The sequence below is a fragment of the Xiphophorus hellerii genome, chromosome 23 (assembly GCF_003331165.1).
Source record: "Xiphophorus hellerii strain 12219 chromosome 23, Xiphophorus_hellerii-4.1, whole genome shotgun sequence".
Taxonomy (NCBI): Eukaryota; Metazoa; Chordata; class Actinopteri; order Cyprinodontiformes; family Poeciliidae; genus Xiphophorus; species Xiphophorus hellerii.
Genome location: NC_045694.1, coordinates 7,530,908 through 7,555,166, shown reverse-complemented (window position 1 = coordinate 7,555,166; position 24,259 = coordinate 7,530,908). Strand labels below are relative to the sequence as shown.

The 24,259-nt window shown below is 38.8% G+C and overlaps 1 protein-coding gene across 1 annotated transcript; it reads right to left on the bottom strand.

The window, feature by feature from the left end:
- Nucleotides 1-670: 670 nt before the first annotated feature.
- mcf2a (MCF.2 cell line derived transforming sequence a) lies at nt 671-23,814 on the bottom strand. The gene is given in 31 exon segments (XM_032555332.1): nt 671-3,050; nt 3,138-3,241; nt 3,376-3,488; nt 4,586-4,609; nt 4,611-4,699; nt 5,093-5,193; nt 6,703-6,766; nt 7,187-7,265; nt 7,415-7,507; nt 8,632-8,853; nt 8,953-9,078; nt 9,221-9,313; nt 9,602-9,694; nt 9,792-9,861; nt 10,739-10,854; nt 10,963-11,029; nt 11,178-11,263; nt 11,887-11,963; nt 12,619-12,790; nt 12,871-13,062; nt 13,146-13,337; nt 13,983-14,102; nt 14,452-14,578; nt 14,656-14,771; nt 14,857-15,006; nt 15,143-15,259; nt 15,599-15,718; nt 17,211-17,301; nt 17,669-17,783; nt 17,868-17,936; nt 23,333-23,814. Coding segments are annotated over 31 exon segments (3,351 nt in total). The 5' UTR covers nt 23,445-23,814; the 3' UTR covers nt 671-3,009.
- Nucleotides 23,815-24,259: the final 445 nt, after the last annotated feature.

Sequence of the window (24,259 nt, the reverse complement as noted above, 5' to 3'; positions counted from 1 at the left end):
TGCTTCTTAAAACAGTTTGTGAGGCCAATGCCATGAACTCTAAAGGGCTCCCACAGAAGAGGCCCAATGCATTACAGATCCTCCACTGTACTTTTTAACGTAATTGTCATTTGCTTCACTCCACACCAGGGATCTGCTACAGAAGAAGCTTTTTACAAAACTTTTAACATTTCTCTTTATTTTAAAATCTTAAAAGAAATAAAAATGTTGGTTCTTTAACAGTGGTTTTTATTAGATATTTAAAATATCTCATATTACATTTGCAGCTCTAAGTGAGCCTTATTTACCTTAATAAAGGCATAACTGGTTCTTTGGAGTGTAAAAGTTGCAGATTCCTGTTCTAGACCCATCTGGAGTGTTTGTTTCCAAAAACTCAAAAATAATCAAGTTTCCAATTAAAGTTTACATTCATAACAGTGAGAAAGGGAAGTTTTTTTTTCTGGCATTTATCCCAATCAACCAGTTGAGTTGGTGGCTTCAAGGTGTTTCTTTTCTACAGTTCTCTAAAGATCTATAAGGACAAAAACATGAGCAAGTTTAAGAATAAATAAACTGCGATAGCTAAATATATTCTTTATATATATTATATATATTTAAAGCAGCAAGAGCATCAAATAGGAGCCACCAGGCAACTGAAAGAAAACAAACCTTTCAAGGCCAAAGCTTCAGATACTTTCCAAACAATTTTAAAAATATCCAGGATAGATTTATTATTTACATGTTTTTCTGAAACAAGAATACAGACATATTAGTTTACATCCATTGTGTTAACAATAAAATTCAGCTACACTAAAACCTGTTATTGCAGTGTATATGTTAATATTATTAGATTACTTTTAAAAGAACCAAAGATATTTCAAAAAAACAAAATTAAATAAAATGCCATGCATTTTTAGTATAAAAACAAATGTTCAGCGTATGTTACATGGCTCAGCAGGATTCAAGCAACTTTTTTGCCTTCTGTAGCGACATCTGTGCAAATTGTGCAGCATTTTGGATTAAAAAAAAGGGAAACCATCTTGATATTGTCACATCACTTTAACTAAATGTCTAAATAGTTATGCATAGCTTCTTTGTACATATGGAGGTGTGATTTTCTTAGGGACTTAACAGATACTTCACAAGATGACAGGAAAGAAAATAAATTACCATTTTAGGAGGTGCAAGGTGTGCAGCAGTCACTGCCACTTTCTGGACTCGTTTCCATTTCAACAACAGCCTATTGCAGCCACTCAATTTGATGTGATAAATTGTATAAGTCTGTAATCAATATTTAATTAAGTGTTCAACACAAAGCATATAAATTTCATGTTGGCTCTAAGGGATCCCTTTTAACGGGGAAGGAAAGAGTTACTGAGCTGTAATGCTGAGAGATGATTAATTTTTCTTCTGTTGATTGAGCACAGCATCGTTTTCTCCCACCCTTCCTCCATCCTTCTTGTCTGTGCTGTGAATGACAGTCACCTCCCAGGAAAACTTCAGTAAGATGATGGCATCTTGCGCTCGGCTACCCTCCAAGGAATACGTTATCTTCAGTCTCTATCATGTTAATCAGTGTTTTACAGTATCGTCCTTCAAGTGCCAATTGCTGCCGTCCATGCAGGGGGGTAATGTCTCCCCTGCATTTCCAGTACCTTAAACATTTAGGGATAAACAAAGAAGCACAGCAAGAATAACGGAAACACAGTGAAAGAGGTAAAGCAGCAAGCAAAGAGCACATTCAGTAGAGAGCAGGTGGATTTCTAGTTAAAGGCCAAAGATCAACAAATTGTATGGCTGGAATACCTAAAAATGTTAAAAGAATGAAAAAAATAAATTACAGTGAGCTTTTACATTGGTTTTCCAATGAGATAAGTATTTTAAAACACACTTTTATGAAAAAAAGTAGTTTAAAACATCTGGAAGCATTTCTGCTTCGATACATTTTGCTAAGGTTTGCTAAGTCTCCAAGTTACAAACTCCCAGACAACATTTCACCCCATTTCCTCCTCATAACTTTACAAATCGGCATACGGATCTTCACCTTATGAACTCACATTCCAGCTTGAGACATCTCTCTCCACTTTCCGTTTGGGTGGACATTGTGCCATGCGGTGGCACCTGCCTTTGGCATTAAACCATAGCATCATCCATCTTCAGCAACTTTTAACTGCATATTTAATTTGTTTTTGCTTTTCTTTCATAGTTCTCAATTTGAGAGAATAATATCTATCATGAGCTACAAGCCTAAATGGTGCAATAATGATAAATGGCCTTGAACCATAACAAAGCCACCTTTTTACAGTGCCTGATGATGTTTTGTGAGGTCAGTTAGAACCAAGAAAAAGTACATACAAAGACTTTTAAAGAGCAGGAATAAAAAGGCAATAAGGCATGGCACATTTTGGCATTTAAACTCTTAACTGTACAGAAGAGTGGCGACATGAGGAAAAACAAATATTTTACACAGACATGAACATGAAATTCATTAAAAGTTTTTTAAAAAAGGATGCAATTTGTAAAACAGTTTAAGGATTAAATCCTGGCTTTCATCCTTTCGAAATAAAGCGAAAAGACAAACTCTTAGAAACAACCTCAAGTATTTGCTGGGAAACACTGAGTCCACAGTTTGTGAAATGAGACACTGCTGCAGTGGCAAACTCACATGCTGACTGCATATGTTGCAGAGGAAGCGCCAGAAGAACAAGAGTTATCACCCATCAAAAAGTGGGAAAAACATGAACCAGGTCAGCTGTTGATTGTCCAGTAGGGCTTTAACTGCTCCTGTGATTGCTACAGTGATCTTTATCATCAGAAAACGTCTGTTCAGAAGGTCAAAAAAAAAAACCGAGAGAGGAAATCGGCTCATTTGATTCTGTCTCTTCTTTTAAAGAACTGAAGTGTGCTGAAGGAAGAAGCCTCTATGAGGAAAGGAGATATTGGCAGCCTCAGTTATGAGACAACAATGACTCAGTCTGCTCCATCTCTGCTCATCATCCAGCATGAGATTCATCCTCTGTTCTTTGTTCTCTATGGGGAGCTCAGCTTTCTCACCTTTAGGTTCCCAGGGTCTGCAAGAATAAAGCACAGGTTTTGTAAAGAAGATATCAAAATAAAACGGTAACCATGACTCAACAAAGAAGATAACGTTTCTTTACCTCCCAGTCTGGGAGAGCGCTCGTGGCTGCTGCTTCCTATAATGAGCTGCAGGCTGGCAGCTGCTATGAAGCCCTCCTGCTGCCGACTCAGATTTTTCACAAGCCTTTCCACCACCATGATGAATGGGGGAATTGTTTTGAGAAATATGATGAATGAACATACAGTGCATTTTGCGTGGTTTCATTGTTTTTAGAGGCTTTTTAAGCCTAGTTTATTGAACATTCCAGTGAGGCTCACCAGCGCCCCCTGTTGTCTTCACATTGTAGATGGATAACATCTCCACGTTTGATGATGATGCTGCCTGGTCCGTTTTGGGGACAGTCAGCCATAGCTCTGTACTTGCCTGGAGTCTAAAACAGATTTTAAAAAAAGCTAGTGACACACAAAAAACTAATTCAACAGAAAATTGTATGGTTTTAAAATATACAAGAGGCACATGGTAACGGGACGTGCAGCGCAGATTCACAGTTCAGATGTTGACTGGGCTATCTAGTAAATCTGTAAATCTGGCATTTATTGAAGAGTGGCTACAAAAAAAGCTGTTGTTAAAAAAAAAGCAATAAAGCTTTCAACTCATAGTTTGTCAAATTATTTAGTAAATAAAGAAAACATCTGGAAGTAGGTGCTGGGGTTGTCAGTTTTGAAACTGTCACTTTTTGGCCTATAAAGACATTTTGTTTGGTGAAAAAGTGAAGCACATCCCCCTGAACACATCTCCACGGTGAAATATGATTGTTGGTTTTTCCTGCAATATTTGCATCACACTTCTGCAGAGAATGACACTAAAAGTACCAGTAGAGAATGTTTAAACCTGTTGTTGAACTGATGTGGAATCTGTGTGCCTTTCACATCATTTTCCATCACACAGAAGAAGAAAAAAGGTCTGTCTTTTTTTTGCTATGTTTTATATTTATCTTTCAATTAAATCAGAAAAATACAGATACAATGTTGGTTCTTAAAAGAATGACAGCACATTTTCTAGAGTAGATATTTATCTAAAATTCTAAGTTGGCTTTTTTTCAAAGAAATATTTTGACTTTTGTGGTGCTAAACAAGTTTAATTTGGCTGACCAGAGAGTAGAAATGGCACTTTAGGATGTAAAGGTTGCAGATACCTGCACTACTGCATGACATCCTGAGCAAAGAATGTTGATATGTTAGAGTAGCCTAGCCAAAGTCCAAACCCTAATCCTACTTACAACCTGAATGAACTTAAATTGTCTTGCAACGAAGAATGGAAAAATCTCTAAATCTCCAGATGTGATACCATACATTGCTGCAAAAAGTGGTTCAAATGCACATGACTTTTAAAAATGCTTACTGTAAAAGATCTTTAAAAACCATGCATCATGCATGTGCTATATTGCATTTGTCCATCACATCAGGGGAGCAAATGTCTTTGCAAGACAATGTAAACAGGAATTTACTTTTTTTTTTGTCCCCTTACCAGTTTGACCATGTTTTTCTCCTCCTGTCTCAGATGGGAGGAAGGCGTCCTGATCTCCAGGCCACTCCTCCAGACCCTCGCAGATGTCTACCGAGTGATGAGCTCCGGGCCAACCTGGAGACAGACGTTCTGCTATAGCTTCTCAAAAAGCCTTTTGTGTCTGCAGTACACCATAACCAGCACCATGTAGATACTTAGTAACTATGTTGACATTAAAACTTACTGGGACATTAAAAAGAATGTAGAATCAAAAGCTAATCTCAATAGCTTTTTTCCACAAAGTCCTCGATGTACCTGGTTCTTCAGATCAAAGTACACTTGAACTGCTGAGGATGAAAAGTCAAATATTTAAATTAGTTTATGGCGGCGGGGCAAATCAGCACTGCAGCAGTGTGCAAAGCAAATATGTTGGGCATCAGCTCCCCTAAAATTGATTTCTATGATTTTGTTACTAAGTATCTACTTGATTATAAAACATGAATGTTGCAGCAGAGACATTTTACTCACTCCGACGGTTCGGCTGGTGTTTAGGGGAGTGAGACTGGGGCTCTGGACTACTCCTCCCTGACTCAGTGTCCTCTGAGCTCACCGACGCCCTCTGCTGTTTGCTATGAAAACAAACAAATTAAAAAAACACCAACAGTTTTACATCGCAGTCATGCTCAGGATAAATGTCTTCCTCAGGGGTTAGCTTTATAATAGATAATTGTCAATAACAGCTCTGTCCTCATGTTTTTCACGCAGCCACAACCAAATATGCACCAGCCAGGTTACACAGAGCCTAGACAGCCATTTGTAAGCCTCCCAGTTCAATGCAGAAAGCAAAATTTACAGATCTTTAACAGGGTGATCCCTCAGGATTCACGTGTTCACAACAGCTAAGATCTGGTCTCGATTTATAAGGATCCAAATTTAAGGAATTGATTGTCTTCTTTATTAACTACTTGGTTAATAAATGATCGATCTTCAACACTGCAAAAACAAACAAAAAAAAGCTTACCAAGTATTATTATTTAGTTTATAGTGAAAATATCTTAGTGCATTTGAAATAAGATAAAACTAACATTTCAGCAAGAAATAGGAGCTTGTTTTAAGTTGTTAATGTCGATGAAAAAGTTCTAGTTCTACCGGCAGATTATTTAATTTACAACATCGGAAAAATGTCTTGTTATAAGTGTAATAATCTACCAGTGGAACCAGCACGTTTTCATCAATGTAAGGAGTTTGGGACTTAAAGAAGCTCCTATATTTTGCTGAAAAGTTACTTTTAAGTTAGTTTTGTCTTATTAACGAATTGGAAGGATTTTGTGTTTTGCAATGAAGAACAGTCTCCCTGCCTAAATTTGGAAAGCTCTTACCTAAAAAAAACGAGCCCAATCTTGATAAAATAATACAGAAAACTAATAAAATTAAACTAAAACTCCATATTTTGCATAACATGCAAAACAGCAGTTCTAAAATCCCCCAAAATTTGGGAGTTTTTGATACAAAGCAACAAAGCCATGGAGGACCTGCCAAGACACAGATGCTGCAAGGCGGAATGAGTTATAAACCACAATGGAGGCCATAGGAAAGTAAGGGGGAGCAGAAAAGGTTAAGTAGTGCAAAAACACAGCAGCAAAGGGTTTCCTGTCCTCATGCCATGATGAGGCGAGCCAGGCAAAGTTTACCACTGAACGTTACGGCAGGTCAGTAGCGCTGGGAGCAGCGGGGCCGCGACCGGGGCCGTTGCCTGGGGCTCCGGGGACGGGGGCTCCGGGACCGCAGACACACAAACACATCAGCTGACAGAGAGACAAAGTCCAGCCCCGGCAGACAGCCCCTGGGGGCCCCTCTGGATGGTCGCATGCCCCTGCAGGGGGGGGGGATTTGAAGGAGTGGGGATAGGCAACTACACAGCAGTGAACATGAACAGAGACGGGCCTTTGCCTGTTCACATAAAGTCACCATTGTAACATGAAAAAGAAATCACATTCACTGAAACTTCGATCTCATATGACAAAGCAAATAGTCTTGCATGGCGGTGCCTTTGTGTTTTGCAAATGGTTGTATATTTTTATGCTTATACAACCCACATTCACGCTCCTACCACACTAACAGCTTCCAACGGTACTGACCTCTCAGTGAGCGAAGGAGAGAGCTGCATGTGTTCAGCCACTGGGCCATGTTGATATGCTTCATCTAGAAGGAGAGGAGCAGCTGGTTGTGAGGAGACATGCACAGAGCTTTTTCTAAAAAAAGACTTCAAAGATGCTATTTCAAGAAAGAAAGAAATGTGTCAGCAGAAAAATCTGTAATCTTATCATTTTGGACATTTTGTTAACATGTGTATGTGCAAAGGAAATCAATTAGTGTCTTTACAGTAAAGGCCAACTTCATTGTATTTTTAAGAAAATATGAAAAGACATCTAAAATCAGATTTTAGCAAAACCGTCAAAGTAAAAGTCTTATTCATATTTTTATATTCTTTACCTTAGTTTGGATATGCATGCTTCAATTTACGTTTACCATGCTGCTGGTACTCCTGCATATCCCCACTGTGGGACAATAAAGGATATTCTGCTCTACTCTATATTTTAATATACCAGGTTGTTGACGAACCTCTAAGCAGCTTCTGTTGGTTGGTCAAAATTCGACGAAGTTCATTGAGCCAGGCCATCTTTACCTCCACGGTGGGAGCCTGAAAGACAGCCCAATTTAAAATCATTCCCATTTTATGAACAAATATATTCTGATTATTTGACGATTCTCATTATTTTGTAACATTTTGGTGCTTAAAATGCAGATGTTGCCTGAAAATCAATAATTTAATACAATCAAACCTCTTACTTGAACCACATAAACTTCCTCCCTGCCGCTGTACCAGATCTCAAACTTCTTCACATCACCTTTGACATTTTCTGTGATCCCCACAGCAGTCATCTGCCCAAAGACAGACACAAGGAGTTTTATTACGAGCAACACAAACAATGCCTCAGAATTACACCACACAGCACATCTGTCCCGTTTCAACCCAGAAACTCCTGCTCTTTCAGTCACACAGCGCTTCCTTCCCACATCCTCAATAATAAATCAAGGAGCTGTGGTTGGTGAGAATAACATACCAGATGTGACTCTCTGCACATCAACAGATTTTTAAAAAAGTGTCAAAGGAAGACATCCTGCTCTGTGACCAGGAGGGTGGCTCCATGTTGAAGACACCAAGACTGACACCACTTTGATCTGAGTTATCTGCAAACTGCTTCCTTTCATCTACGTATATATTATTAGTGAAGGGAAATGAATGTATTTTGGAGGATTTTATGAGAGAGCCAGACACAGTGGTATAAAAGTGTAAAATATAAAGAAAATAATCCATAGATTTAAGATTCTTCATAAAACAATATCTGAAACATGTGGCAGTCTATGTTCTAAACAGGGTTACAAATCTAGAAAGACAACATCCAGAAGTTCCACCAGGATTGACCTGTATATGGGAGGACTACACATTTATCTGCAACATAATTTTACGCATTAATTTTGTGAATTCCCTCGGATGCAGTAAATGTTAGCTAGTTATTTAAGTACCATACATCAAGGCTCTCTGTGTCTTCAACACTTCTCATTGATCTGCATTCAACCTCTTTACTCTGATCCACCTAAATAAAATACAGCCTTTAGCTTTAACTTAATTGCTTAATGCATATCTATGGTTTCTTTTCATAAAAATGTTTCTTACACTTTACAATTATGGGCTACTTTGTGTTAAATCCCACAAAATCCACAATTAAATACAATGAAGTTTGTTTTTGTAACAAGACAAATTGAAGAGGTGTGAACACAAGGCGTTGCATCGTCCATGAATTACTAGATTATGATGGAGGAGAGTTTTAGAAAATAACAGTATTCAGAGGTTAAATGTGTTTGGCTTCTCCTTTTAATAATTCCCTCATGATTGTGATGATTGATGGGAACAAATAAATGCTCTGTCATCATCTCCTTGTCCAAGACTGGTGAATCACAGCCAAGCACTTCAATCCAAAGCAGCCTGCAGTGCACAGACCAACCTTGAGACAGTGCTTGAAGCTGTAGGAAGGCGTCTTTTCGCTGCCGTCTCCATGATCCTCTCTGCGTTTACACAAAAGCAGAGCCCTCTCATACAAGAAGAAGTGTCTCTGCATTGGTTTGAAGCGAGCCAACTCCTTCATGCGTGTGGAGCCTCTCTTGTGGCTGATCCACACGCTGAAAGAGCCCTGCATCAGCACACGGCCCAGCTCGCAGATTTCCCCCTGAAGTGGAGAAGAAAGGACTTCAGGTTTTTGTAAATAATACTGAGAATTAAATACAAGATAGGAATTAAGACAAGAGAAGAAAAATAATATTTTAACCTCGTATCCTGTAATGGCAATCTGATGCATGGAGTCGTTGACTGATTTGAGCAGATCCAGCATGGCTGTCAGCGCCCCCTGCAGTTCAGAAGTGCCTTCACAATCTGGACTGTACTTCAGCAGCTCCTGAGAATATAAACATGCAAACATATAGGAAAAGATGCACATAAAAAAACATAAAACACACATAAAATATTAAAACTAAGATATTTAAATTAGATGGGGGTTTTTTTGGAATTGGAAATTGTATGTTTAATGAATTTCCAACCTTGAGCAGCAGCTGGTATTTTGTGAGGCGCTGGACCGGTTTGAGCAGGTAGGAATCCAGGCCCAGTTTGTGCTCCAGCTTCTTCTGACACTCCTTCATGTGGGAGATAAACATGATGATCAGATGCAGCTCTGGTCTTAACTTACTGAATTAATCACATTTATTGAAATCACATTTATTTAAATTATTAGCATTTGTTAAACACACACTGTGCAACGACTACTCAAATATTTTCTGAAATATTTCTTTGATATTCCTTTTTATTTTTACTATTATTTGTTTTCATTTATACAGCCATTTTTATAGTAATTTTTAAATACTTAAAGTTTCCCCAGACAACATTAGGACAGTTGAAAGAGTAATTACAACTGAAAAACTTACCTGAAAAAAGGCACAGTCTGAGAATTGTCTCCATAGCGCTTCAGAACGTGGCTTATTCTGACAGTACATCTCATACATCTGGAAGCTTTCTTTCTGAAGTTTGAGAAAAAATACTATTTTTAAATAAAAAAGGAAAAAAATTCCCAAAAATAATAATAAAATTTTTTTTTATAAATATTTATAATCTCACTCGCTGGAGAAAACAAGCTCCAACAGTTTCAGGAGCCTCCAGACATCCTTCAAGGTCTTGTAAGAAAACGCTAAATTATCAGAAAGATAAAAAAAAAAGGAGCACATTTAGTCTCAAGACAAAGCAAGTGAAACAAATATGAATTATATCCTGTAACTCCGCTTTCAGACATAGAATAATACCAGAAATTGATAAATCTCCACTCCACCAATATCAGTCATAAATGAACCTCTTGGACACTTTAGTCAGTATGAAGCTTGAACAGTAAATTGTCGTCTTGTTAATGTTAATTTAATTCTGCTGATTTTATAGAGTTGTAATTTTACTTAATTTGTATATTTTTTCCTATTGTATTTACTGTATTTATTAATAAGTATTTTTTAACGTTCTGGCCCAGGGTATATTGTTTTGTATGTGTTATATGTCTAACAGATACATGATTTAACCAATATTCAACAGAAGATTAAAGATCAGAAACTCTGAAACAACAACTTCAAATAGATATTGTACGTATTGATCTTTTATTGTGTTTTTCTTTTTTTTTGGCCGCGATGACAAAAGTCAATAACTGATGCAGAAAATTATTTTTGATAAGTTTCAAAATTTTAACTAATATTCCAAGTCAGATGGTAGCCCTAAGCAAAATTACTCGTAATAAATCTAGAAAGTAAGATTGAAGTGAAATTAAAGTTCCATTTACAAAAAAGTTTGTTGTTTTTCACTGGAACTGACAGGTATGGACAATTTAGTTATAATAGGTTTGATATTTGTATTTTTATATTTATCTATTTAATTAAGACATGAAACTTTACAAAATGTGCAGTAGGGTCTTAAAACCTTGCTAAATCATTTTGTAATGTAACATAGTTTAGATGTTCAGTAAGCCAGTGACTTTCCAGCGACAGCACCAGTGTTACTCTGTTTTGGGACTCGTTAATAAAACACACCTGCTGTGAAAGTTGTAGATCTCAGGCATGTTTCCAAAGAGAATGTCTTTCTTACTGCGTAGTATAGGCGGAAGAAGCCCCGACAGAGCTGGGTTATCCATTTCAGCTCTGTAACCCTGCAATTTTTAAGAACAGCAAAGTGTGTTCAGGGAACAAATATAGGTGACAAAAACAAATATCATGAGGTAAAATCCAACTATGAGCCTCTTTGAACTGATTCCTACCAGCAGCACTGACAGCAGCTCCTCCACATAGATTCTCTCAGTCTCTATAAGTTCCCTCATTACATGTCTGAGACACAAACAAACGCAGGAAGACAGAGAAAGACAGCCAGAGGGCATCGTTAGCACAAAGCAAAGAGAATCACAGACTAAACATCAAAAGCAGTGCTGAGGACAGACAGACAGACAGACAGATGGATGGACAGATTTCTCCTTACCGCTTTAAGAAATCCGGGCTGTCGTCTCCATCCAGACTGTACGCGACGCAGCTCCGACTCTCCTGGTAGTCATGAATCACCTCGATCTGAAAAGACCGGAGAAAGGTCAGCACTGAATTTACTGTCTGATATTAAAGGGATAGCTGGACTTTTGGAGTGAGGTTCAAACGTTACAGGCAGCTAACATCATTCTTGCAGTGGAATCTTTTTTAGTATAAATTCAGATTAGTTGGAGCAGGAGGCTAAAGCTAATTGTTAGTCTGCAAGGGATCAAAAAGATCTTCAAATAAAACAACTTTAATCTCAGCAGTGTCACAGCGGTTTGACTTCCAATCCTTTAAACTGTTGTCACATTTCCTGTTTTAAAATAATGTAAAATGCCATTTAGATGAACTGCTGTAATATTTTTGAGCTTGAAGTTGTTTTAATTCAATAAAAGTCCACTTTAAGCCAAGGCCCCTGTTGGACTAGCTGTTGGCTTCAGCCTCTGGGTCTGGATTTAATCTGAATTTAACATAAAAGAAGATGACAGGAGATCTTATCTACTGCAGGTAAGACATTAACTGTTTATACCCTTTAACAAAATCTCACCTCACAACTCCTGAACTATCCTTTTAAGGAAAATATCATAAGGACTAATCATTAGATTAAACTGACATTTAATATACAATTAAGCAGAAGTAAAAATGAAGAAACAAAGTTTTCTCACTTTTCTGGGATTTGGACTTTTGCGGGATGATTTCTTGCCAGGAAGTGAAATGTCAAATGTGAACTTCAGGCCATCACCTGTAAAACCCACAATGATGACTCATTAGTTTAATAACTGTGTTAATAGGAGTCAAACTGAGAACCTATTTAAAACCCCAAGTTCAGAACATAAGACAATAAGTGTGAATGCAGCAGACTCAAATGGATTCCCGAGCTGGTAAAAAAGAAAGAGATCAACAGTATATCTTCCCCAAAAATGAAAATATCTGAAGATGTTCTTGCAATAAAAGGTAATTGCTAACTTTTGGCTCTACTGTATGTTTGTTTTGTTCAGCCTCTCTAGAGGCACAGGATGAGGCAAAAAGTTATTTAAGTACATGAACAATTAAAGGTAGCATGGAAGCTATTAAGCAGCCACTTGTTTCCCTCTGGACTGACTGATGATAACATCTGTCCTTTTTCTAGCTCATTTTGTAGGGGTGGCAGTGCAAACCCCCAAGGCCATTCAGGCAGACCGTGGAGAGGACCTGTGATGTGATAATCTAACCATGGGAGAAAAACTGCTGTCACTGTGATAGGAGTTGGATTGGACACTATGTTGAATCTAAGAAAACATCAAGGAGGTTACAAGAGTCACATGCACAAGTTGCCAGTCTGGTTACCTGCCAGTGAGGATCAGTTTTATATTATGTCTCTGTGTGTTTTCTAATAAAACCTGGTCTAATTTGAATACCGTGTTTAGGGGAGAAGAGCGGTGACTTGGAGCGAGGTTGGTTCTCGGGTCTGGGGGCCACCAGCTGGATTGGTCGCACATGTTTGTCAGCCAGCTTCCTTAAAGAAGCTTGTCGGTTCTGGATCATCTGCTGTACTGCTGTATGCTTTTCAAAAACATTCCCAATCTGAGTCTGACAAGGAGACAAAAGAAAGCAAAGATGAAGAGGAGAAAATGGTGATTAGGCTTTTTAGATAATGACTTGTAGCTAACCTGTAGCTGAGGCGTGATGACAGCCTCATATTCAATAGCCAGAATATCATGACCTGAGCTCAACATAGACGGCGCCCCCTCCAGGAACTTCTCAATTTCCCTGAGAGACATCTGGGCGCCTTCCTTGGACTGGGACTTGTCTACTAATTGGTTTGCTAACAAATACGCTCCATCATCACACCAAGTCTGGGCCTGGAGGCAGAGAGCAGAAAGATGCTTTGCAATTTCTGCACGTCTTTATGTGTTTAAAAAGTAAAAGGTGTGTTTTTTAATACCTGCCCGAGACAAAGCAGCAGTTGGTGTGTTTGCATCAGAAAAGAGTGCTTGGACTTCAGCGCAGCAGAGAGTGTGTCACAGTGGTGGCGGAGCTCATTGCAGCGCTGCATGATGAGCCCCATGGCGTAATGGTGACCCGCCGACAGCTGGTGTCCGTGGAGGATGATGATCTGGGCTCGAGACATCACTTCCTGGTAGAGGCAAAAGGAAAATATATATTTTATCCAGATTTTATTTCATAGACCAAATGAAAGTGGTGCAAAAAGTTCTTTTACATATAGAAATCTGAAGAGTGACGTGTTTGCATTCGACCTCCTTTTCTCTGAAACTCCAAAGTAAAATGCGGTCCAATCAAATACCAACTTTGTAGACGACACAAAGCAAATTTCCATGGTAGGAAGTTAAACTGAACATCAAATTACGCTATCTGTGACGGCAGCATCATGATGTGGAGATCATGACGACTAAAGAGCACAGCAGACAGGGAAAGTGGAAAAGTGTGGAAAAGTCTATAAAATAATATTCTAAGCTTTGGACATTTCACCAAGTGAAGATTATGAAACAACTGCAAATCCATCAAGAAATGCAGCTTCACCTAAACTTACAGGCCAAATAAAAAAATAAATTCAGCCCCTTTTTAAGAACAAATGTTCTTAATTTAATCCTAAAACTAGATAAATTATAGAATCAAGTGAAGTAAAAATGCAGTACTTGATATGACATATTAAGATATAAAATCAAAATAAGCTGTATTTGTTTGGTGAAAAAACACATTAAATACATGGAATAAGAAACTGGAAATCAGACTTTAACATTGTAACTGGAGAAATACTGACCTGTGCATTAGCTTCCAGGTCGTTGAGTCTTTTCAGAAGCTGCTCTGTTTGAGCCAGAGTGTTCACATTTATGGACAATTCTCTCTCCTGATGCATGAGGTGTTCAAGACACAATTCCATCTATACAAACAGATAAATCAGACATGCAGACATTAAACATTAGTGTTAAAACCCTGGTTTTAACATGTATCTTAAAGCACGTCTGCTACTACTGCCTGCTTAAAACTTCAGAAATGACTGGTACAGAAAAAAATATATATATTTCTGTCTTTCTGTTTGTAAGACATTTGGCCAATTTCTGGTTTGCAAAGACCTAAAGACCTGCAATAAAAGTCAACTTAAGATATAATTTCCCTTTTTTATTGTTTTGCATACTACACAGAATTAGGGTTTTTTTTGCATATTTTTATCAAATGTACACAGATTTCCCTCTAGTGCTCTAACAGTGAAAATGACATAACAACATCACCTCCTGAAAGCTTTGCTCATATCTGAGCAGCTGAAGGTACTGATGCAGTTTCAGATGATGCTTCTCAAAGAAGCCGTCAAAAGCCGACTCCATGTCTCTGAGCTGTGCAAGAAGCCTAAAAGAGGAACTGTCAGTCCATTGTAGCAGAGGTGTAGTGAATAAACATATTATATGGATGCAGGGAGCATTAAAGACACCATTTACCTCTGTACTGTTTCCCAGTCCAGCTTCACATCCCACTGGGAATCATCATCCTTCCCAGTTGTTTCCAAGTTGGACAGAAGATGGCGACCCTCCTTTGAAACAGACCTTATTGCATCCTTCCAAAGACCAATTTACATTAAAAAATGCAGGTCGAGATCAGATTTGGTAATGTAAGTAAATGCGCCTTGCATGCAGCCTTACCTTGAGCTTTTTGTACTTTTCAGTGTGTGTCTCTAGGAGTTGCTCGATGGCTTTCCCCTCATCCGGCAGCTCTGCCTCTGCCAGCTCGGTGCCAAAGCCCTGCAGCATCTGAGCGATGTCTTTCACTGTCACGGCAAAACTTTCAATAGCCTGTAGTGAAAAGCAAACAAAAAGTATGTTAAATTCTCGAAGACTTTCTTAGACAAAAAATCCTGTGATGACTTAATAAAACTGTTAATAGTTATAATTTAATGTTGGCCTCAAGCTTGTTAGTGAATCCTTTTACCGTCCGTAAAACAATCCAGTCACTGTGACAGTAGTCCAAAGTGCCTCCAAACTCTGATGTCAGCTGGTTTTCATCAATGTAGCGCAGCAGGTCTGTGACAGAACTCAGCATCACCACCTAAACATTAAGACAAACCTGAGAGCTCACAAAAAGACCTGCTTTCACGCGACTTTTTAAGTCTTCAGTTATTCAAAAACACTGTTATGGTCAAAAATTTGATTTATGCCCTGTTTATCCACTACGATGGATAATATGAAACATTTTTTCACTTTGAACCACCAAAAGTCTGGCAAATATCCCAAGACAGCATGGTATAGCATGATAAAAACAAATATTGAAACTGAAATTTGTTTACCAGAAAACATTTGACTTATGGAGTTCCGGTTTGTAACAATAATGAGGTGTACCTTGTCATGAAGTGAGACAAATTTGGTAACTGAAGAGTAGCTGCCTTACTGGCATCTTGAGCATGAAGTCATCCTGGCTGAAGCGGAAACCAATATCTGTTACAGTACGGTGGAAGAAGCTGGTGGGTCGCAGCACCAAGACCAGGTGGAGGTTCCCAGGAAAGGAGGCCTTGAAGAGAGAAAAGAAGAACCAAATATAATCACACAGTTTTGCCTTTGGTGGACATCATGTTACCAATAACCAAACTCATTGTTCTTTTCATGAATGCATTACTCCTGATATCCTCATTGACTTTCTCAGATGTAGTCTCAGATGCACTGTACTCCATTGTGCACTTTTGTTTTTACTGCAATGTATGAGACTTTGTTGCTTAGGCAGTTGCATTTGATCTGGATTTAAAGTTCAATTCCCACCTTTTTTTTAAACACCATTTCAACCCTCTGTTGGTTGAGGTCATTGCTTGACCCCCAGATGGCATTCAGACACAATGAGGTCTAATGAAGACAGCAGCACAGTATACTGAACCTATAGAAAATTGAGTGAGCCTAAAGGAAATGTAAGGTTTTTTTAAGCTAACTCATGGAGCAACATTTGAACGTGTGACCATTACGCAACGCTTTATCTTTGTTTTAGCAGGTTGCAACTTCTTCGATTCCTTTAGACTGACGCATTTTTATCTTCTTATTTGGAGATAAAAATGTAATCTATCATCGGGCTTGTGCAGGACGTGCAGACAGCCGGCTGCATGACTAAGCAGAAGCTCCCTCTGCACCGCAGTGCTACAGTCTGCGCCGCTGCAGCATACACCCTGCCCGTCTAAAAACTTAACCCCAAACTCTTAACACCTAGAACCAGAATACAGAAGGCGCTCGTTACCGGGCTCCTCCGGATCTTTGGCATCCCTCGGTGAAAAAAGCAATCGGTCATGGTGTCGGAAGCCATCTCTAGACAATATAATTTCCCGGTTAACCGCGGGAAATTCGGTGCCAAGGAAAGATGTGCGGCTCCTTTTCTTGACCGCCTGGCAACAGCCGGAGCTCTGCTGCCGCCCTGTGCTTCTGCGATGGAGGGCGGCAGCGCATCTCTGCAACGTTTCCTCCGCCCGCCCGGCTTCCTCCTCATCCTTTCTCTCCGCCTGAGCTTCCCGCGTCATCGCACAGTTTTTGCTTATTCATGCGTTTGCAGCGATACGCACAGGGGACTCTCCCAACAGACGGCATGAACAGGATCCCCAAGAAAACAATGCTTCGCCCAAATCAAGCAATTTTATCATTAATATGCAGTAAAATGAGAGGAGGAAAACTTGACCTGACAAAGATCTGCGTCAGGACCATGGATAGCAACTCCTCAATACAGGGTTCGGTTTAAATTCAAACCTTTTCCAGACTCACATTTTCCTGGGTTCATTTTTAAAAAATAATACACCACTGCACAGTGAATTTATATCAAATATTGAACCTGTTAAAGCAGACAACAAGAGAAAGACACAGTGTGAAAGAAGAAGAGAAGGAAGGAAAGAATCAAAAGAAAGGAAGAAACAAACAAAAACGAAGAAAGGAAAAGAGCGAAAGAAACAAATTAACAAAAACGAAGAAAGGAAAACAGAGAAAGAAACAAATAAACAAACAAAGAGAAAGAGTGAAAGAAAGAGAGAACTTACTGCTATCCTGGCTAGAGCGGTTTTGATAGAGGCCCATGTATCCAGTCTTCGGTCTAAAATGATGATAAATTTCACTCCTGGTTGTCTTGTTCTACAAACAAAAATATCCACCCTTGTTATTAGTTTCAGTTATTACATTGCTTATGTAATGCTTATTATAGAAACAAAAACATGAATTCAAATAATACTATTTTATGTAATATCATATTAAGTGTTCTTCATCTAAATGGATTACAGTCTTTGAATAGAACATTTGAGAGGATAATAAGCCTCTGACCTTACAGTCTTCCCTAATCTCCACAGAGACGAGGTTATGACAAAAAGGGCATCAATAGGACATTTGACTCTGAGCTACAGATCAGCAGCGCCCGCTGTGCTCAGAATACAAGGATTTGGTGCAGCTGCAGAAAGAGGGAGAGAGTCAGGGAGGAAGAGCAGCTAAACGATGGAGGACGCACCGAGGGATGAGGGTGAGGTAGGTAAAGACTTTGGCTAAAGCTTCCTCTGGAATGTCACTGAACGCTGAGCATTCTGGGAGGGTGATGATGACGCTTGAGTCTTCCCCGCGCCCTCCTGGAGAAAAACAACAGCATGAGCATCACTTTTTATAACATACAATATGTGGCACAGGTAACTGAATCATGAAGAAGAACTTACCTGACAGATATGCAACTTGTTTCTCTATATATCCTCCCACTTCCTTCAGGCTCAAAGGGACAGTCACCTCTACAGCATGACACAAGTAGAGAGAGACTTGAGATGCACCACAGTGATACTAACTGGGAATATTTATGAATTAATTTAAGTGTTCCTTAAGCCACTCAGTATTTAATTAAATAAAAAAGTTTTAAACCAACACAATTTTTTTATACTTTACTTCCAATGAGTCAGACCTCTTGTAATTTTTCAAAGTGGTTTTGAATTATTGCTCCTGCAGATTTCTCACAATAAATTTTGTTGGCTTCTTTTTGACTCATTTTTTGTCTGTTCTCCAGAGCCAAGTTTCCAGAAAACCAAACCTTGTTGATGCTAAAATGCAGCTTCAATTCCCATCTTTAAAGCTTCATAGTTCCAGTGATGAAATGGAAATGCATGTCTTTTTGACATTTTGCCAGTCAGTCAAGGTTAAACTTGGTGAATAAAACTGATTCTAATTCAAATTACTATTTCTCAAAAACACAAGTGCTGCCCACTGAAACTTCCCCACTGAACATATAAAATAAATACTTTGTTTATACAGGATATGATGTTTAAATCAGTCTCATTTTTTCTCATGAAGTCATGTGCACTTGGAACTGCAAGATATTTTATTTATTTTTAAGAGTTTCTCTAAACTACAACTTCAAGAGGGCAAATAATGTAACAAAAATCCTAGTAGCACATCTGACTGCTGAATGCTAAAACTGAATCAAGGACTGATTTCTCAGGATCTTACATTAAAGGTGTGCACATTTATCTAACCTCATATTTTTTTACTTCACCCCCATAAATGTGTTTTTCAGTTTAATTATGCAGGATGTATATCACTCTGAAGGCAGAAAAAGTTGATAAATTGTTTAACATGTCAGTTTCTTTACATCACAATTACCAGGGTTGTGTACACATTTAAGATCTCCAGTCCCTGCCTGCATTAAGAGAATTTATTAATTGTATAGCAACATATTCTAGGATAAAGCAGCATTTATTTGGCCATCTTAATTCAGATGATGTTCCTCTCAGTACTGGAGAGATAGTCATTGTAGTTTATACCAGGCTATTGTCTGCACACTGCAGTGCTCAGTCTGATAGAGAGCAGATGCACAATATTGTCATGTCACTGTTAGCAAAGGTTAAAGTTGCGCTTCCAGCTCTTCTAATGCAGATCCTGGTTGATCCTCAAAATAAAGAGAAATGCAGCAGAGACTGCATTACACAGTATGGATGTATTGGTTTATTTGAGTCTTTTAAAATATAGCCTTCATCTGCAGCAGATCGGAGCGCAACGATTCTCTCAAATTTCATCATTTCCTCATAAAAAATTAATCAGTGCAGAGGAGCAGAAATAGGCGAAAAAAGACGAGGGAAGGCTGGAGAGCGATTATAGGAGCAAACTAGGTGTAATTTTCCATGAGGCAACTGCAGTAATCCTGTGCAAGTAATAAGCTCCACTAGTAGCTGCTGAATATTTCATGTGTGTCAGTAACAGAGAGAAGCTGAGCAAAGACAGACCAAAGCAGCAGAACTGGATGCTGTGCAGACACACACATCCAACATAAAGTTACTGTCACACTTGAGCTGTGTGATCATTAATATCCAACCCTGGAAGACAACAGCAGAATGGGGAAAGATTTTAAACAGACATAAATGTTAAAGATTATTATTAATTCAATCTATGCTGTAGGGTGATATCTAGCACCACAGGAAGTGCAGGGTTAAGTTTTTGCATAAACTGGAATGGATAAATAGAAACTTTGTAAGCACATTTTCCTGACCTTAAGAAGGTAGTCGGTCTAATTAAGTCAGCCTAAAAAGTGCAGAGCTCCAGTGTCTATCAAATGAAGGAAGTCCTATGCAGAAAAACCGCAGTGCTGTTAATAAACTTTGTAGTTTTTTGGAAACGCCACACTCGCTCTTGACCCTGAAATACTAGCAGCTCCTTTAATGATTGATTGCTTCGTGCTACTTCAGCGATCTTGCATGCTTTCGCTATAGCAACCTATCTATGTAGTGTGCCTTTCATAAAACTTATTCAAAAGTATTCATAATACTTTTTCACATTTTGTCATGTTACAAGAACAAAATATTTTTGCGTATTTCATGCCACCGATAAATTGAAAGTAGTGCATATTAGCAAAAAGAAAAAAAAAATGCATTGTTTACTTTCTTTAATAATAGAAATCTGGGATGTGATTTCTGCTGCATAGCTCCAATTTTTCCCCTTTACTCAGACAACCCTAAATAAAATAAAGCATGACCAGTTCAGAGGAGAGGAGCAGTCAGAGGTCGTATGGTAACCACCAGTAAGTAGAGTAATAATCCTTAAGCTAGGGCTGAACAATATGGCTGAAAAACATACAATAGCATTTCATATCAGTTCATATCAATAATTATTTATTTGTTTTAAATATCTGACATAATACCAAACTGGTGGTGTGACCGTTCCTGTTTTATCCACAGCTTTCCATCTCATTGTATTTCATTTCTAAGCAGCTATGAGGCATGGTGGCAAAACCCTACACTGTTGCTACACCAGGTTAACAGGTTGTTGCTAGGTAACCAAACAGGAAGTGAATTAATTGATGCCACAAACCTTCTTAGCAGGCCATTACAGGTTTAGCGGCTGAAGTCTTTCATGTGCCTACATCAACCAGAATGCTGCGTAGTTCAGTGAAATGATGGAATATTCTATCAGGTGTATTATCTATTGATAACATGTGTATTGTGATCTACTGTATATTGCTACTGATTTATGGTCCAGCCCTACTGTAAGCTGTAATAATCACAATTACTTGAAAGAAAGGCTTTCACTATATATCTTTATAATGTACAACTTTCACTTTCTGAAATGAGTGATTAAAAGTATTGAACTTTTTTGGGATATTCAGATTTTTTAAGCTGCACTTGTATGCATGTCTTTGTGCATTAAAAAATTAAAAGAATATCAAAATTTTTCCGTTTTATTAAAAACAAACCTGGGCGTGCTTTTTTCACATTGGAAATGTTTGAACATGACCTCTTTAGCCGGCATGCAGCACGCTGTAGGACACAGTGTCCAAAGCTCTGCTTGCTCTTCTGTTCTTACATAGATAGAAAAAAGAAAATGTGAATGGAAACAGTGATTTACTTCAGACGAATCCCTTCAGTGTGCTTACAAAGCTAAGGGCAGGAAGCTTATCTCTGTTGTCCAAACAATGATAACCATCCACATTTACTTCATCACATGCTGCACCTGTAACAAGCACTCTACATTATATAACTCCACTTTTTATCCATAACATATATTTAAAAATTAAGTAAAATCATAAGTGAAGAAAATAAGAGAGAGCGACCATTTTCATTTTGTGTGCTCCTGTTTCCAAACATTGAAAAAGAAGATCCAGTGTAGTGAAGAGGGTCTGGTTGAATGTAGAGCGCACAAACCCATAAATGCTGCATCTGCTCTGATTTCACAGACACCAAAAAAGCAGAACCTCTTAATCCATGGCAGGCTAAGAAGCACACTCTCACACACAAACACTTTCATAAAACGCTGAGGCTGAGCCTCATACTGATTTTAGGTCATGAGGTTTTTGCTAAATTAAGCTTTAAATGCTTAAGGGATTAGATTGGTTGGTGGCAGGATTCTGGTAGGAACCAGAGTGGAGGAAAAAAAAAACATCCACTGGGATACATGAAAGCTAGATTGGTTTTAGATCAGAAAAGCCAGAAGAAGAAACTGTACAGAACAGCAAATGAAGTGGAGACGATGCTTTAAATGTTCTCTTTTATGGTCCTGCATCCAATAAAACAGTGGTCTCAAACTTCAACTTTTAGATGTGGGCCCTCTCCAACATGCTTGAATTAAATAGTAAAACCGCTTACTAGCATCTACTGAGGTCTAAATGAGCTAACATATGAGTCAGGTGTGCTTAAGCAGAAAGACATCAAAAAGTTCAGGACTGGAGTTTGAAACCACTGCAGTAAAATAATTTTCCTGCAGTTTTTAAGGATATTGTCTCTATAGTAGTGTCATTTAAGTAGTTCTTAGAGCAATGCCTGCATTATTACAAGCAGTGTGTTCCATCAACTGTAAATGGATTTTCCTGAAATGCATTTTGCTCTTGTGTTTTCTAATTTCTGATTTCCAGCAAACCAAGTCAGAGCCATTATCCACAAATGGAGAAAACATGGAACAGGAACCTTGAAAGAAATGTCCAGCTGACTAAAACTAATAGAAGAACGTGTTGACGACTCATCCATGAAGCCACAAAGAACCTAGAAAAATGTTTAAAACATTTAAGGCAAATGAGGCTTGCAGCAACATCAACATTAATGATGTATCAAAAGATACTGAGCAAAAATAGAACCCATGGGAAAAGTTTCAAGGTGGAAACCACTGCTAACTAAAAATAAAACAAAACCCCGTCTCAAGAAAAAATATCTTTGTGATCACCAAGACTGTTTGGAAGATGTTCAGTGCATTGATGAGAAAACTAACATGATTTTAGAACCAGGAGATAACATGAACAGTCAAACAGTGATGTTAATGTGTTTGGCATTATTTGTTGCTTCTTATCCAGGAAGACTTGCTTTAACCAATTGAATCTTAAATTATCTTCTCAACAAAAAAATCCTTCAGTAAAATGCCCACTTAGGTTAATCAGCATGTCAATTAATCTCGATTGAGATTGTTGCCAATAAAAAAACAATTAATGGATTTCAGGAGGAGGTTAATTCTAAGGCAGATTTTGGTTTGGATAGCTTATTTTGCCAGATTAAAGACTGTATCATGTATTCACTCTATTTACCTTTGATAGTCCAAATTTGTTTGATGATTTGTGACAATGTGAAACAGTTCTACACACACTCTGCAAGAAGATTAGGGTGAATAATGAGTGGAAAATGTTAGAGTATTACTCTCAGAAAGCCATTTTCAAATCCAGGCCAGATTCAACAAGCAGAAAATCTCAAAAAGTGAATCAGCCAACATGCACTTTTTCAGTCTATCCTTCATTTTTCAATGTAAATCTCAACGGCCTTGTGCCCCAACAATAAATATCAACTTGGTCATACCTACTTTTATGAATATTTGATGAAAACTACGGGGCACATTAATCTCTGTAACAGTGATCTACAATATACTGATTCCGGCTACAAATCTTTCCTATAGATTGAAAATGCATCCATCTGGGGTGGCTGAAAATAGCTCACATAATCCCTGCGCTGGTCCACCGCTGAAGCAAAGCTACAGGAACTAGTACATCAATAATAGTGAAGCTGCACATCTCCAGTTACCGTCTGTCGGAACTTGGGGTTAAAGTAAGCAGAGATGTGTTGCAGTGCGTCTCTTTTTGTTAAATTGTGAAGAAGAGGATGAAATTCATAAAGGATTATACTGAACAGCATGATATAATTCATAAGGTCTGTCAGCATCGATAACTTACGCTGCAGGGTGCTCTCCAGCTGGGAGCCGGCCTGCAGAAGGCAGCGGTAGCACTCCATCTCTGCAGACTCTTTGGCCAGGTCCCTCTCCTCCTGCAGCGAGGCTGGGCCCATTCCCTCTGCTTCTGTCACAGAATCAGGCTGGGACAACCGCTTTCTCAATCGTCTTCTTGCTGGTCCGGCCTTCCATAATACAAGCTTACCGACACCTTTATGTGCTACAACAAGAAATCCGTGAAGTTTCCTAAAGGGTTGTCGACCTTGAAGCTGCAGAGAGCGCCTCCACACCAAAACACACGACTACATCACAAACACACAGCAGCAGCAGTTCGTTGACCCATCGCAGCCCCAACTGGGTGTGATGTCTTGTTCTCCTCTGGTTGATACACACCAGTCGACAGTGTGTCCTGCTCTCAGCAGCAGTTAGCTGCTTCAAAACAGAGCTCCATCTGGCCACGGCTGCCTGTCCCTTCCCCTCCCCTCCCAGAGCATTAGTGCGTCAGCTCTGCACCGAGCAAAGCTCAAGAGTCCGCTCCTGACCGGCTGCCAGCTCCCTCCCTACTTTCCCTCACACTTCTTCATGCAGGCCTCACTGTTTAGGATGACTGCCTATCAGTTAATCTCCTGTTTTATTATATAATAAATGCATGTTGAAAAGAACAGATTGACTGTTGAAAATAAACATCTTTCTCTCCCTCTGCCAACAAGTTTGGCCTATGTGAAACAGACTTTAATACAGAAATCACATTCAAAACCGCAGAACAAATAAGAAAGGGTGTCATTGTGTACATACTGTTACAGAGAGTCTTTCTCAGCTGAACTGCCCACTGCTCAGCCCACATCTCGTCTAAATGGATCAGCACTCAGCAGCTTTATACACACTGAAGAGAAAGACACAGAGGTATGGAAATCTCAAATATCAGGCTGGA